The sequence below is a fragment of the Cannabis sativa genome, chromosome 6, assembly GCF_029168945.1.
Source record: "Cannabis sativa cultivar Pink pepper isolate KNU-18-1 chromosome 6, ASM2916894v1, whole genome shotgun sequence".
NCBI lineage: Eukaryota > Viridiplantae > Streptophyta > Magnoliopsida > Rosales > Cannabaceae > Cannabis > Cannabis sativa.
The window spans coordinates 51571336-51587726 of record NC_083606.1 but is presented as its reverse complement, the minus strand read 5'-3'; the positions used below and the strand labels follow the sequence as shown (position 1 = coordinate 51587726).

The 16391-nt window shown below is 32.9% G+C and overlaps 1 protein-coding gene and 1 pseudogene across 4 annotated transcripts; one reads left to right on the top strand and one right to left on the bottom strand.

The window, feature by feature from the left end:
• Positions 1–6066: 6066 nt before the first annotated feature.
• On the top strand, positions 6067–11477 carry LOC115694860 (protein OSB4, chloroplastic). 4 transcript variants are annotated; one of them, XM_030621961.2, is made up of 10 exons: positions 6067–6741; positions 7617–7755; positions 8239–8365; positions 8838–8941; positions 9036–9183; positions 9540–9643; positions 9730–9877; positions 10723–10787; positions 10895–11056; positions 11184–11477. In XM_030621961.2, the coding sequence occupies exons 1-10, from the start codon at positions 6299–6301 to the stop codon at positions 11199–11201; spliced, it is 1458 nt and encodes a 485-aa protein (XP_030477821.1). In that variant the 5' UTR covers positions 6067–6298; the 3' UTR covers positions 11202–11477. The 4 variants fall into 4 exon arrangements, with proteins under 4 accessions (XP_030477821.1, XP_060973274.1, XP_030477820.1 ...); XM_061117291.1 differs by having other exon boundaries at positions 6095–6741; positions 7628–7755; XM_030621960.2 differs by having other exon boundaries at positions 6095–6741; positions 9730–9955.
• A 1928-nt stretch (positions 11478–13405) lies between these two features.
• LOC115695283 (uncharacterized) lies at positions 13406–15917 on the bottom strand (annotated as a pseudogene).
• Between the last annotated feature and the right edge of the window lie 474 nt (positions 15918–16391).

Genomic DNA, 16391 nt, shown 5'->3' with positions numbered 1-16391 from the left:
ATTAATTTGATTTTGAATTATATCCAAACTTACCTCCCCTGAAATTCGAGTTGCATATTGATGATTAGTTACTAGTCGTTGCCTAAATCCTTCTATGGTAATATAATTTCAGAATGATGCAATGGTTGTATACTTAATGTAAATCATTACTAGATTCATGGATGACCTAATCGAAATCTTAAGAAAAGCTAGAACTGCTAACCCTGGTTTGCATGTTTGTTAGCTATTCTAAGTGATTAGGGGTGGAGCATCCCATAGTCATTAGATAAGAAAATGTTTGTTTAAACAAATACTACTTTTCTAAGAAAATGACTAAGTCTGAAAATAAAGTAACAAATAAAGGAGATAATTTTTTCTTGATTCCATAAGTGTTCTATCATCTTATTCGTTACAAGATGATCCCACTGCCTCTGTTGTCTTAACACAACCGAAGAGGTCAATACCATTTAGTTTTCTTAGACATAATTCACGGTACCTTGTCGTAGTGGGAGAGTTTCAAGGAACTTCACTTTCTTATGACTTAGAAGACACTAGTGATTAAAATCCATTGAGAGTTTAAACAAGTAATGGATTGTCAAGATAAGAAACTAAGAAGAAAGCCAATAGAACTATGGTTTGATCCATTCACATGGAGTAACCTAAAGTTTTCTATTACAAGGACATGAAAGGAAATTTTCGTTAATAAGTCTATTCAATGGACTCAACAAAACTTCTTGTTCCTAGTATTATAGGTTTCAGTTTATCTAAACCTATGGCTTGTGGTATACCTGGTAATTACTTACTCTAATGCAAGCATAAGATGCTGAAGCATTTTCTTTCCAATGGCAATCTATAGAAGCTTCACAACTTCTTAGATATAGATTTTATTTATCTAAGGAAAAGTCTCAACTATTCCAGAGAAGATAAAGCCATGAATGAATTTCTTAAATCAACAGTGAGAGGTCTCAGATATGCTTTAGTATGCCTTAGACCAGACACCTGCTGTTGGGTGGGAGTAATGAGTAAGTATCAGATTAATCCAGGAGAGGAACATTGGAAGACAATCAAGTAAATTTTAAGATTAAGAAAAGGAACTATATGTTAGTCGATAAGGGTGTGTTTAAAACTCTTAGACTACACCACATCAGATTTCGAGACTTGCCTTTGTGCTAGAAAGTCTGCTGATAAGATGGTGATTACTCTGGGGGTGGAGTAGTGATTTTGGAGAAGTGTAAAAACTTATCTGAAGTCTCTTAGTCTACCAGAGAGAGACTGAATGTTAAAAGTTGCAGGAAAGATACTTATTCAGTCTAAGAAAAGTTCTATACAATTGTGGCACTGTTCCAACCTGTCTTAACTACTAGTGTTATTTCCTGAATAACCAAAAGTAGTTGCCAAAGGTATAGAATCCAGTATCCCAAAAGAGTAGACATATAGAGAGGAATTTCACAATACCAAGGATATTGTGATTAAGGGAAAGTAATGGTGGAGAAAAGGTTGTTGTTAATTCAACCTGTCAGATCCTATTACGAGGAGTTTACTACTACTACACTTGATTTGTATATCAAGGTGTTAATGATTATTTTAAATGCACATTTTGTTTTACATTAGTGCAAGTGGGAGTTTGTTGGGTTTTGTGCCCTAAATAAAACTCATTTCAATATAATCAGATTTACTTATTAATAAAGATCAGAAATAACATTTTATGTTGCATGGTTCACATGATTTATTTCATGATTATATGTATATAATGTATGAATTCTTTTTAAGTCCAGAACATATGAGTTTGTTAAAGATTATAGTGTTGTCAGCACAGTGGAATATAATCTTAATTATATGTTCAAAAGTTTATTCCCTGATTTGTCAAAACACTGGATTTAGACTGACATGGTATAATCAGCGATAGGTATTCTTACACCTTGGAAAAGTGTTATGTCCTTTCCAGGATATTGGCAAAGTTTACCAGTATCGGATGTATGGAGTATACATCGGAAGGGACCGATATTGAACTTTGATTAGATATATTAAAACTTACTGTAATATCTATTCAATTCAATATCACATGTTGATCCTAGATCAAATGACCTTAATCCTGATATGGGTAGGTTCGATCTCAAGAGTACTATACATGTTCTTTGATTTGTTAGTTAAGCCTACTTTTGGGTCAAGGTGATACGTACATTTTGGGAACATGATAGTATAATTGAGTGGGAGCGCTACCATAAAGATGGAATCTATAACTTTTATAGGAACTTAGAAGTGAAACGATGATATCCTTCGAGCTTGGCTAAACAAAAATAAATGGTGGAGATCTCATTTCACTTTGCTGAAATATCATTTATACGGAGCTAAGTGTTTTAAGGATAAAATACATTGAAGGTGTAGCGGTAACAGTAGTGCCTTTTCAATGTAGATCATCTATTAGAGGGTCATTGATCACATTAGGGTTATAACAATGGATAACTAATGACGTGTCTATATCATGGAACATATAGAGCGTTCTATATGACTGAGAGTGCAATTCCAAGTTCTAAGTGTGGATTCAGTGAGGAATTAATAAGTTAGGGAATTTACTTGGTAAATTCGGTTCGACCTATTGGAAGCTCGGTTATATAGACCCATGGTCCCCATACTAGTTGAGACCATACTGCTTGTAAGACTCAGTTAATTGATTTTAATTAATCAATTAAAATTCTAAAAGTTAGACTATGTCTACTTTATGAATTTTCACTAAGCAATGGCGAAATTTTAAAGAAAAGAGATTCTAGGTTTATTTATTAATTAAGAGACTTTACATGTCTAAATTAATAAATATATCAAATGGCAATATTATTTAATAATTATTTTCAAGTTATTAAATAATTAGAATTGGCATTTAAAAGGTTAAATTGGAAAATTGGCATTTTTGAGAAAATGGGAATAGAAAATAACAAAATTGAGAAAGTTGCAAAGTGTGGCCCAATACCCTTTGTATGGCCGGCCACATGCATGAGAATTGCCATTTGTAGTTTCTATTATTTTAATGCCATACAATTCTAACCTAATCCTAGAGGGTTTTCTATAAATAGAAAGTGTTGGCTTCAGGAAAAAAAAGAAAGAACTTACACAACCTTTGAACAATTAGTTTCTCTGAGATAGCCACACGCCTCTCTCTCTTTTCTTCTCTCTAAATTTCGAAATTCCTTGAGTGATGAGTAGTGCCCACACACATCAAGTGGTATCTCAATCATAGTATGTAAGACTATGGAAATTCTGCATCAAAGAAGGAGAAAAGAAGATCCGGATTCAGATCTTGATTATACTCTGCTACAGAAAGGAATCAAGGGCTAGAGATCTCAATGGAAGGAATCATAATATTCCGCTGCACCCACTGTAAGGTTTTCTAAACTTTATATGTGTTTATTTTCATTGTTTTAGAATTCATATTAGGATGTTAATCAAACATACTTGGTAGTAAATCTAGATCCTGGTAAAATAATTTCCAACAGAACACTCTTGTAAGAATTGTAGTTAGTGTCAAACTTGAAACTGCTCAATTTTAAAGCCTTGAACTCAACAGCTGTGGGTCTCATATTTCATAGTTCCAGCTGATCAAAAAACAACAAAATGAAAATTTCAATTATAAAGTGTCTTAATAATGAAAAACAACATAAAAACAACTACTAAAAAACCAAAAAACAATAAACAGATATACCTTGTCTTTGGAAACATCAAAAATAGTCTTCAAAACTTTGAAAGTCGACTGACTGTTACATGTCCACTGAGTAATCCTTGGAATACGAGAATTTTCCTTTTGGCAATACTTACCTTTCATGTACTTACAACACTCATAAAACCAAATTTGAAAAACATGAGGACAACCAATCAAAGTGTAAAAAACACTCGGCCTCTTCCCTGAACTCATTGCCTTTCTAACACTTTCAACCCAACTGTCAAGCTTACCCTTCAATGACGAAATAGTCAATTCAAAAGAACTCCATCCCCAAGCAAATTCGTCGTACCTCCCACTGTTTACAACATCTAAAATAGACCTAGGTACATTTTTAATCTTAGTGCCACTAAGCAAAAACCATTCCACAAAATACAAAACTGCCAACTTAACAACATCCTCATCAAAATCACCCCACCTCTTAGTGGTAAAACATTCCCTAACAGATTCTTTAGTAATAGAGGATGAAGTTGGCCAATATTTCTCACAAAGACTATTAACGTCTTGCTTAAAATCTAACACACTACAATCACCTTCACAATCTAAACTAGTTATCAATGTAAACTTCTTAATGCTAAACCTAATCCTAACACCACGTATCATAACCCACAATTCAGCATCATTAGGTTGTTGAACCTCCCGCAACAACAACCCATGAAAAACTTGCGGTTGAACTTTAAACTCAGGAAGCTTAAGGAAATGTCCAAAACAGGTTTTGGAAAACATTTCAAGCTGTTCAAGGGAAAGGCAAGACTTAATATTTTGTATAACCTTGAATGTAGCAGTGGAAACGGCTTTCGCAATAAAGAGATTCTTCTGATCATATATGTAATCCCATTCCTGTATCAGTTGAAACAAAAAAACATGAGGAAAAAAACAAAAGACTAAAAATAGATTTAGAAAAGTACTAATAAAACAATTAAAAAAAAAAAAGACACCTTAGGAGGATTTTTTTTGGGTAAGTCAAAGCCTTCAATCTTCTCTGAGCTCTTAACATGTACCTGAAAAAAATAGAAAAACAAAATAAAACATAAGCAACAAATCTGAATAACTAAAAAAATAAAATTCAAGCAACAAGTACAAGGCAAATCTAAAAATCAGTAACCAGGAAACAACCAATACACAACCTAAAAATAACATTTATAGAACAAGTCCAGTATGCTAAGCCTAAAAGATAAACAACTTCGAAAAAATATAGTAACAACACTGTAACAACTTAAAAAAAAATAAAAATTCGAAAATAGTTGTCAATACTGAAATTGTGATTAAACAACCAAAAAACACTCAAAATAAACAGATAAACAACCATTGGTAAAAATGTCGTAAATCCCTGTAAAATAAAATACGCATTAAGTTGTGTAAATATAAAAACAACCAAACAACAACTTAATAACAACACGAAAACAACATCAACAACAATACATAAAAGATATACAAAAAGAACGACACAAAACATAAAACAGTGATGATAAACAAATAAATCATTGACACAAAAAAAAAAAAAAAACAAATAGCTGCTGTAAAAATGAACTCAATAAAATGATACAAATCGTTAAAATTACCTTAGATTTAACTTTAGGCTTTTCTCCCCCATCATGCACTTCATCCTCAAAATCAGAATCTGATGTAACCTAGAACAAGAAGGGAGAAAACATTAAATCATCAAATGTAATACAAAAAAAAAAAAAAATACAACAACCAGAAAAAAAAAACTAAAGAAAAATTGAAAAACAACAAAACGAAACTTACATCCTTTGCAGACTTTGAAGGTTTTGCTCTCTTAGCCTTACGAGTCTCGACCTTATTTGGAATGTGTCTTTTCTTAGTACCCGAAGGCTCTGGAACATCACCCATTACTTTCTTAGCAATACGCTTCAACCCCATCTTAGGATCGACTTTAGATAAAATAGTTGTTGGAGGTTTCTTAGAATTTTTAGTATTTTTCTTAGCTGGAGATGGGGACTTCGAACCACTTCTAGTGGTTGCCATTTATATAAAAAAAGAACACAATAGGGGAGGAAGAACTTGCAAATAAAATCGAGAAAAATGGGGAAAGTGGCATATAATGGAGGTTGAGGAAAACGTGGGTTAGGGCTTGGAGTGGGTGATCGTGGGATAGAGAGGTTGAAGACAATAGGAAATAGAAGCAGAGAAAAAAAATTCAAAAAAAAAAGAAAAATGGCAGTTATGAAGAGGTAAAGGGATAAAACATGACACATGCATACTAAAAGGTAAAATTGTAATTATGAAACTTTTAAAAAACTAAAAGTAAAAAAGTAAAAAAGTAAAAATGTTTAAAAAATCGAATATTACCAAAAACGTAAAAAAGTGGTAAAAAGGAGGAGGTGTAAAATTCCCAAAAAAGTTTGATTTAAAATGACCTTGAGAAAATGTAAACTTTAAAAGGAGAATGTATTTGAATTGTTTTCTTTGCTTTGGAAAGTGTAAGTATTTGAATTGTGGATTTGTCATCCCGACTAAAACTGAGAGAAAGAAAGACGAGGTTATTAGAAAGTGGAGCTATTCACACAGTGACACTGTATCTGTATCTGTAGTGAGTCTGTAGTAGGGGGGTTTGAAGAACTACTGAGCTGGGTGTGGGTATCATCAATGAACTCTATATTCCGTTTCATCTCACAAAGGCCATGCCCTGCAAGACGACTTGTCGTTTTCCACTCATCCTTCTCCACCAAACCCAGACCCAAAGTTAAACCCAAACCCACTTATTCCAACTCTTCTTCCACTACTGCCGCCTCCGCCGCCGACTCTGCCCCTTCCTTTTCTCCCAACCTTTCTCAATCCCCCTCTTCGGCTACCCTCTCGCCCTCTGGAGATATAAAACAAGAAAAATCTTCTCCGCCGGCACCGGACAGACCGACCGAGATTCCGTTCCAGGCCAAGGTTTCCAACTTGGTGCACCTGATCGGTTACGTTCACGCGCCGGTTCAGTTCGAAACTTCTTCCAACGGTTCCTTTTGGGCCGCCACTGTTATCACTCAGAACCCCACATCCTCTTCTTCCGAAAATGAATCATCTGATGATCTTCCTCTATGGTACTTCGAAGCTGGTCATCTTTATTTTTTCGTACTTGCATTTGTGTTTATTTAGTTTGTTAGCATTATTCTCTTATATTTTGGTACTGAAGTCATTGCTTAACAATTTCTTTTGTGTGTGCTTTGAAAATAGGTTGTGGGAATCTAGTGTGTTGCATTTTTTTATTATTATTATTTGAAAATTTTCAATTTTGTAGATATATACTGCATGTAGGCTGGGTTAGTTTCATTTTCTTTTTATTTATTTAAAAAAAAAAAAAGATGAAGAAGAAGAAGAAGAGAAGAAAATTAATTGGAGCTTGTTTTAGATTACTCAATGACTCTGTTAAACATCTGTAAATAATTTTGGTCAATTTTAATGTTCTCTGATGTTTATTAATTTCTTGAATAGAAAAATATTATATAGTTCTTCATTTGTGTTTTGATTTTTACTCATAATTCTTGATTTGGCAAGCTGGAGATCTTGCTTTAATATTGGAAATGGGTCAAGTTTCATACTAGAATTTGATTTGATTATATATTGGAGAAAATAAAGGTCTTGACTGATTTAATTCTCTCAAATCATATTTCAACAATAAACCAAGAAGTATCAAAACAATTTCTTTACTACTGTCAAAACAAAGGTCCTTTCAGCTACAAAAATTAAAGAAATACAATTCTGAGAGATTTTCTATGCTAAATCAGCTTCATTCAATAAGTGAAACTCTTTTTCAACAAGTAATTTTAGAATGTAAGTAGGATGAATGAATTTCGAGAACTTTAGATTTTGTTACATAACTGCGGCCTATCTTTAATATATTTGTTTTAGGAGTCTAGTTTTCATTTGTGGTACTCCATGTCTCCAAACTTTTAAATAAAGGTGTTTGTTATGTTAGGGTCCCTACAGTATTTGAGGGTGACTTGGCTCACATCGCTGCTTCCCATTTGAAAGTAAATGATCGTGTCTATATAGCTGGAAAACTGAGTGCAAGTCTGCCTCACTTGAGTTATAATCAGTTTCAAGCCAGTGTTCAGGTATGACTGATTAAACCCTGAATGTTGTTCCTCAAATTAAGACTTCAGAACATGTGGAGTATGATGTTATGGAAATATGTTATCAATTTTCTTTTTTTATGAAACGGTTTTAGGAAAATCGATCGTACTGTTCAAGCAAGTGTTATGGTTTGATTAGCTTAAGCTTTTTTTTTTCTTCTGTGTCGGTGTTTATAAAAATGTGGTTCCGGAAGAGGCTTTGGAGATACAGCTTCAGTTTGAGTTGCCAAATGGATTACCCATGGGAGAGTGGAAAGTAGTTCTGGGTTAGTTATAAAAGTAAAATAAGTTTGGTCTTGCAAATTCTTGGAAAAAACAAATCTTGTTTTTTGAATATTAATATTAAAATTTTCCAAATTGATTTTGGGAATATACTTCTTGAATGCAAACTTGATATGATGGATGCATTCTCTTTAGTTTTCTTGTGAACAAATGTGTGATATATCAATTATTTGTGAACATTAGGTTATGGTGCATGCTCTCAACTTTGTTGAGGAAACTGTTCAAATGAAGAAAAGTTCTACGCTTTGTGTACCAGAACAAGGGACATCATTCATCAAAGAAATAGAAAAAGGGACCTTGAATAATTCTGGTAATCCTCTTTTTTTTTTATATCTTAATGTTTTGTTCCGTCAATTTCTACTGTGTGAACAGTTTCATGGTTTCTAATGTTATGAGTTAAGTATTCAACAAAACTGCCCCAGGAAATTTTTGGAGCTTATTAAATGTGAGATGAACCATACATACCCAGGAGAGGGTCAATCCTTGCTCATTCTGTCTTTTTTTCTTGGCATATCATTTATGGTGGCATCACAATGTTGCTCTATAACAAATTCTTCCCATGAGACTGATATTACAGTTTTCATTTTTATTGTATTTATGTCGAGGAATAACAGTGCCTAAAATGTTTTATTTACTAAACTAGCTCTCCTTTATGAACTGACATGTTATCTATTTATCCAGAGAGTGTTTGGTTCTTGTTCTTTTCATCTTGGAAATTCATATTATTAGTAACTAGAACTCTGCTTTTTCTTTTTCTTTTTCTTTTACTTTTTTTTTTTCAGATCCTGTGAAAACAAATATGGACTCACTTTTTGGCCCCTGGTCAGACCTTATTGATAATCCAAAAGAGTGGTTGGACTGTCGTGATAAAAAAGTCAATGGATTGGTAATGAGTGCTTGATTTGGTTACTTTCTTTAAGTAGATTCACTGTCTAACTTGTTTCAATACTGGATTTCCTGTGATGTTATTTTGTTTGCAGGTGAGTCGAAAATATCCTGATTTCAAACGGAAGGATGATAAAAAAGCACTCTGGCTTGACAGTGCACCAAAACAGGTTTTAAAGAAAATCTCAGCACTGGAGTTTGACATTTCATCTCAAAACTCAAATGAAGTAAAGCAGTTTAAAGGTGAGACTACACAAGCTTTCTATCGAGTTTAACTTGTTCCTTTGCCTTTCATCTTCCTCAAGTTCTTTAGTTTTCTTGGATTTTCGCCGAGTACTTGGCATACTCTAGTTACATTTTTTTGTGGCACTTTTGTTACATACTTTTTAAGTTACTCTTGAGATATCTGCAAAATTTCCTTGTGTTGATGTTTTGAATCCTAGAGAGCTTAACCAAACTGAGTCCTGATCTATATCAGAATTTTGAGAACTATATGCATGGGGAACTATTAATGGTATTGGACTAAATACTATTTTAAAGGGTTTGTAAGTAATTTTTGGTGTGCTCTACCACAAAATGGGTACTAACTTTTTGTTTAGATGGTGTGAAGAAAGATGGGGATTCTGCAATAAATTCATGGAATAACCTTATTGATAATCCAAAACAATGGTGGGATTACCGTAACTGCAAGCACAATGGACTGGTGAGGGCTTGCTTGCATCCGATTTATTTTTTCTTTACCTTAACTTATAATTGTTAACTTATTATTTATCTCAAAATTTTATCTAGGTGAATCCAAAATACCCTGATTTCAAGCATAAGGATGGTAGCCAATCACTTTGGCTTAGTAGTGCTCCTCTATGGCTTTCATCAAAGATTAAAGGTCTAGAGTTTGATGTTCCAACTCCAAAATCAAAAGAAGTAAATGGGAATAAAGGTGAGATTGTGCACTTTTCTGATAGTATTTGTGAGGAAGGACTAGGAGAAGGAGAAGAGAAAAACAAGAGAAATAGAGGTAGGAAATAATTTTGGACTTCATTTATCTAAAAAATCATTAACACTGAACAAACCCTATATATTGACGGACACTGCTAAACAACTAGGAAATCAGAAACCTGATCAAGGATAAACATGGCAACTGGAATAATGGAACGTAATCTAGAATAATAGTTTGGCCTAGGTTTTTTAGGCTGTGTTTCATTTTTGCATATGCTATTCACAGCTTCAATTATGCGTGTCAATGGCTTCCTGCGTAATGATTCAAGTAATTACTAATAACAAGATAGCTTAAATTCTTCCATAGCTTTCTAATTTATGGACTTGATAGGAACCTACACTTTCAGTCACAGCAGCAGCAAGAAGATAGAACACAACTTAATAGAACATTAGGAAATAGAGTAGTTGATTCCCTTTCAAAAATAAATAGGGAAACAAACACGGGTGGTATTCAAGACCAAACTGAATTCACAATCAGAAGATTGTCTAAAATAAAAGTTTTATTTGCCAGAAAGTTTTATTTGCAATAAGGTATTAACTTGAGACAGCTATATCTATCAGTTGTCTAAATTAGAATTCTTTTAGTTTTCTATTTTTTGTGCTTCCTTATTTTGTAGGTTTTTTATTTTTTTACCTTTTGCAAGGACCTTATTTTGTAGGTTTAGTTCTTAATTAATCCTGTTTGTTAGAACTTCTCTTCCATTGTCTTATGTTTTCTTGCCCATGGATGGTTAAGTCTTATTGATGTGGTCTTTTGTTCATGCCAAATGTACTCTTATTATTTAGGTGATGATATGTGGAAGGAGTTGTTGGAAAACCCCAATAAGTGGTGGGATAATAGAATAGACAAGGTACCTCATTCTATATAGACATATTGACATGCATACATGTTTAAAATTCCTCATCTGTTCATATCATTGTTTGCTTAAAAAGAAGGTGATGCTGTTTGTATTTGCAGAAAAATGAGAGAGCTCCTGACTTCAAGCACAAAGAAACTGGTGAAGGCCTGTGGCTCAGCTCTTCGCCAATTTGGGTGCAATCTAAGTTGCAGCCTCCTAAAACTAAAGGCACACAAGATGTGGGCCATGTATCAAAGAATACAACGGGTGCAGTGGCAAATGTATGTCTCAGTGTTGCTGAAAGTTTAATATTTAATGATGTTAGCTTCTAGGCAATAAGCTATTGCCAATAACAATTGATCAAATTGGTGAGGAACCATCTTTACTTGATTTTTTTTTCTTTTACAGGCGTATATGGAGAATTGAAGAGATACACATGAGTTTTGTCAAGTCCAGCATTACGGTACACAGTGATGTGGTATATTTTAAATCACTCATTTTTTCCTTTTTTTTATTAAATGAGATTGCATTATTTATATGGGTGGTTAAAGATAAGACTACATAGTGTATATTGGTTATATCTTTAGCATGCGTTGGAGATGGTTTTTTTTTTTATTAATTTGTATCACTCCACTGTCTTGCAACGTAATCAAATTATATTTAGCAAATATTGTTTTGAGCAATTAAGAAACTCTTGTTTTATGCTGGATCTCTTCCATTATCAAGAATACTTGAATCACAAGAGCACATAAACGAGTCTATGGTGCCTACAATGGAGCTCTCATGGTTGTTCGACCATGCATGGCCTTAGTTTGACAACCATGATTATTAATTGTAGCATCCCTCTTATAACAAAATTAGTAATAGTTTTTCAAAACTTACAAGCTAAGTGGACAATAAGTCATTGACTTTGAAAGCATATTAATAATGGTTTCGAAGAAGTAACCAATTGCTTCTATCATTCTACGGAAATATCATTCTCTTTTTAGGGGTGTTCATCAAACCGCTCAAACCGCCCGCACCGCACCACACTGCAAAAAAAATGCGGTTTGAAATTCTTTGCGGTGCGGTCGCAGTTTGAATTTTTCTTAAACCGCGCGGTGCGGTGCGGTTTGCGGTTTTGAATTGTTAATATGCGGTTCAAACCGCACCGCACCGCATATTATAAAAATACCAATTTATATATTTATTTAGGTCCAATATGTGAATATTCAACTTAAAGTCTACTATTTTTTCAAAAAAAAAACTTAAAGTCTACTAATTATTGTCTTGTGGACACTTAATTTTTTTTTTAATATTTTTTTCAAGCCTTAAGGTATTTTGACAAGTTTTGCTCAAAGTTTGTTGTATTTGTGAAAATTAAATTATTTAGTGATAGTCCAAACCGCATAAACCACAATAACCGCACCGCACCGCACTATTTTTTGCAGTGCGGTTTTTGCGGGTTTTTAATTTCGCGGTGCGGGTGCGGTTTGGGAAATTTGAAAAACCGCATGTGCGGGTTGGTTTGAAAAAAATAGTCAAAAACCGCACCACCCGCACCGCGAACACCCCTATCTCTTTCTATGTATTCTCTTAATTTTACTCATCAAAATAAATGAAAAGTGTTCATAGCGGTTTTGAGGAGTTAATATAACAAGGGTACTTGGGCGCGTAGCGCAAAGAAAACCAAAAGTCTGAGGACGAGCAATAGGAAGAAAACTAAAGCAAAACCAGAAGGAATGAGGTATTGTCGCGAAGAAGAATAAGATATACTTTAGGTCTCACATTTTAGTTTGTTGTGAATCAAGGTGGAAACCCATTGGGTGACCTTAATAGTCATATTTATCTTTCAGTTTATTGTAAACAAGTAAAAGGTCCCCACGAAGACATTTGGACCCCTTTTTCTTGTAAAAGCGGGATTAAACATTCAAATGAATGCTTTAAGGTGGATGTTCAGTCTCTCCCTTTTCTAAGAGGAAGAAAAGTATTGAGACTGAAACTTAAGTGTTCAGTGTCGTGACAAATGCTACATCTTTGGTAGGTCAAGAAGAGAGCCTTGAAAGATACTCACAGCCTCACCAAAAAAAAAAAAAAAGGAAAAGAAAGAGAAAATGGTATGACTATGAGAGGGACACCTCTTTAAAAGGGTTACATATTTTCTCGCATTCGAAACGTACTTTAAGTACCACGAATGCAATATAAGAGGTCGAGCGCCACCCAAGGGTTACAAGCTCCCTCAATAGAATCACAAAACTTGAAAAAGGTTGAGTGAGGCCCAAGAGGCTAAATGGCTCCCTTAATTTCCAATAACTTGTAGAAAGGCTGAGCATGACCCAAGAGGCTAAACAATTCCCTTAACATCCAATAACTAACCGATAAAGGGTCGACTACTCAAAGAGTTTATACCCCTTTCATAATCAGGTTACGCCCGAAAAAGGTTGAGAAAGCCTAAGTGGCAAAAAGCTCCCTCAAACAAAATGATAGTTCATACAAGAGGTTGAGAAGGCTCAAGAGGCTAACACTCCCTCCATGTGATAAGTACCCACCATCAGGGACGTCTTAAACATTTTAGAGGTCCTGTTCCAATCTTAAATTTTAGGCCCCTAATAAAATAAACTATTTTATTATAATAATTGTTATTTATTTCACTACAACTTTAAGTAAGTATCAACATTGTATTTAAAAAAGGTCATTCTTCGCACACTTTTTAAAGCGAATTCATCAACCATCTCTTCATATTTTACAGTCTCTAAAACATCATTTTCAATCGCGATCAAGGCTAATCCATTGAGTCTTTCTTGTAACATGGTAGACCGCAGGTAGGACTTCAACAACTTCAATTTTGAAAAACTTATTTCTGTAAAAGCAACTGTTACAAGAATAGTCAACAAAATTCTGTACGCAATAATTGTATTAGGAAAACAATCTACGCCTTTCAAAAATTTCAATATATCAATAGCTCTCATTTTTTCCCTAGGCAAGATTTCTCTTAATAACTTTAACTCCACATATAATTCATTTCCATCAATATCATATTGTTCATTATGTTTCAATGTCTTTCCAAAATGACTACAACAAGACTTCAAATATGTATTGTCTAATGATTGGAGCTTATCAGAAGTAAATAAGAAACCAAAAATATTTTCATATTCTTCCTATTGTTCAAATCGCTTAGTAAGAGAAACAATGGCTTGATCAACAAGGTAAAAAAAAAATTAATTAATTCTAAAAGATTCTTCTCCAAATAACTCAATCGATGGGGTACTCAAATTCTCATCAAATTGTCTTTTTCTTTGAATTGTGCGTCTTTGAGGAAAAATTAGATCAATATTCATTTCAATAGCAATTTCTTTAGCATTATTCAAGGCATCATAAAAACCTGTTTCTCGACATTTTTCAAAAAAAAAAAAAAAGAAAGAAAGAAATTAACCCTTTTATTTTTTCATAACAACATCAATAAGCATATCTTTTGATTGTAAAAACTTGCTAACTAAATAAATAGCAGATAATATTTCAAACCAAATAATAATTGCTATTAAAAACGCAAAATCTCCAAGCTCATTGTGGCCAAGGATTTTGCTTCACTTCTTATTTTAGAATTAAGTTCATCTTTTTCTGACACTTCAAGTAAAGCTTCTTTAAATTCTGATATTTGAAATCTTATAGTTTAACACTATCTACACGACTTTCCCAACGAGTGGATGACAATGATTTTGGAGTCAATCCTTTTAAATTATCTTTCGAAATTTGCCATCTCTTAGTAGAATTGACAAAAATTGTATATATGTGCTGGATAACTCCAAAAAAATCTCTAGCTTTACTACATGATTCAACCATGTCACATAATATCAAATTAAGACTATGACATCCACAAGGAGTATAAAAGGCTCTTGGATTTATGTCTAAAAAATTTTTTTGTACACCTTGATGTTTTCCTTTCATATTTGACTCATTATCATAACCTTGTCATCGCACATCAAATATGTCAAGATTAAGTTTTTTCAACTCATTTTGTAAAACATCAAAAAGTCCTTGACCAGTTGTATCATTCACATTTAAAAATACTAAAAAAGATTCTTCAATGTTAACCGAATGTGAATAAACATCCACATATCTGAATCTTAAGGACATTTGCTCTTGATGACTAACATCAGGAGTATAATCAAGTATCACAGAAAAATACTTTGCTTGTTTAACTTTTTTAATGATTTCAGTTTTGATTGCAGAAGCAAGCAAAAGTATTAACTCATTTTGGATGTTATGTCCAAGATAATGATTGTGAATATCATCATTTGTAATGCGTTTAACATGTTCTTGGACAACAGGGTCAAACTCTGCCAACCTTTTAATTAAGCCCAAAAAAATTTCATTACTATTTTGATACAATTTCTCATTAGAACCACGAAAGGCCAAGTTATATTTAGCAAGAAATTTTACTATTAAAATAATTCTTAGTAAAACTTTTTTCCAATGATCTTTTTCTTTTTCAATTAGCCTTTGAGTAGTTTTATCAATTGTTTGATTCTTTTTAAGCCTTAGACGCAATTCATACCAAGTGGTCGTATATTTAACATGTTCCATGCTAATCTCATGCAAATTAAGTCTTTCACCAATATGAGCCCAATCATCAAAGCCTTCATTTGTTAACATGCCTCTACCAATCCCACTTTTAAAAACTTTGCAACAAAAACAAAATACTCTATCTAGCTCTTTTGAATAAACAAGCCAATCTCTATCACACTTTTCTCCATTTGATAAAACTCTAGCATACAAATTAGTAGTGAATCGTTTAAAAAAATTAGTTTTAGAACCACTCATAATAAAATAATCTCTTTTTGGACCCTTCATCACTAGTAAATCAATTATTTTTTAATCAAGAGCATCCCAATTTCTTGGATCAAATATATCAACAAATGGGTTTGATTGCTCTGCATTGTTATCATCATTATCCTCTAAAACATCTTCGTTTTTAAGTGAATTATTCAAATGGTCATCATTACTATTTGTAGTATTATGATTTTAATTTTTCATATTATCATTTTTAAATGACACATCACTATTATTTTCCACATTAACATTTTCAATAGGCACATCATCTCTATTTTCTACATCAATACTTTCATTATGATTCTCAATACTAACATTTTCATTAGGAACCATATTTTCAGGAATTTCAACATCAACAATGTCATAATTATGATTTTCTAAAGAAACTAATGGTTCTTTTATAATAAATTTATCAAGAGCTCTTTTTTGAGATTGAGTTAACTTCTCAATTTTTTTTTTCTTACGTTTTTCATACCTAGACTCGTATTTTCTATTATTGGGAGGCATAGTAAAAAAAAGAACTAATATAATATTTCAAAGAACAATTAAGAGAGTAATAATTAAATTAAAAGTGAATAAAGGAACAAAAGAATCTGGTATTTGTTGCTATCACAAATTCAATGTCGCCAATTGCCCAATACAACAATCACCAAGTAAAAAAAAATAACAAACCAACCACTAAGTGAAAGCTCCAATTTGAAATATATATATATGTATATACTATAGAGATTGGAGAAAGAGAATACACATAAACAATATATATATACACTATGTAACATTTATAGGAATATGATTTTGTCCCGTGAT

Bases quoted from the DNA above. Each gene is read 5' to 3' on its own strand.
- LOC115694860 (XM_030621960.2), top strand. From the start codon at position 6,299: ATGAACTCTATATTCCGTTTCATCTCACAAAGGCCATGCCCTGCAAGA. The intron at 8,942-9,035 runs GTAATGAGTGCT...TTTTGTTTGCAG, and splicing joins ATAAAAAAGTCAATGGATTG to GTGAGTCGAAAATATCCTGA. The intron at 10,788-10,894 runs GTACCTCATTCT...TTGTATTTGCAG, and splicing joins GGGATAATAGAATAGACAAG to AAAAATGAGAGAGCTCCTGA.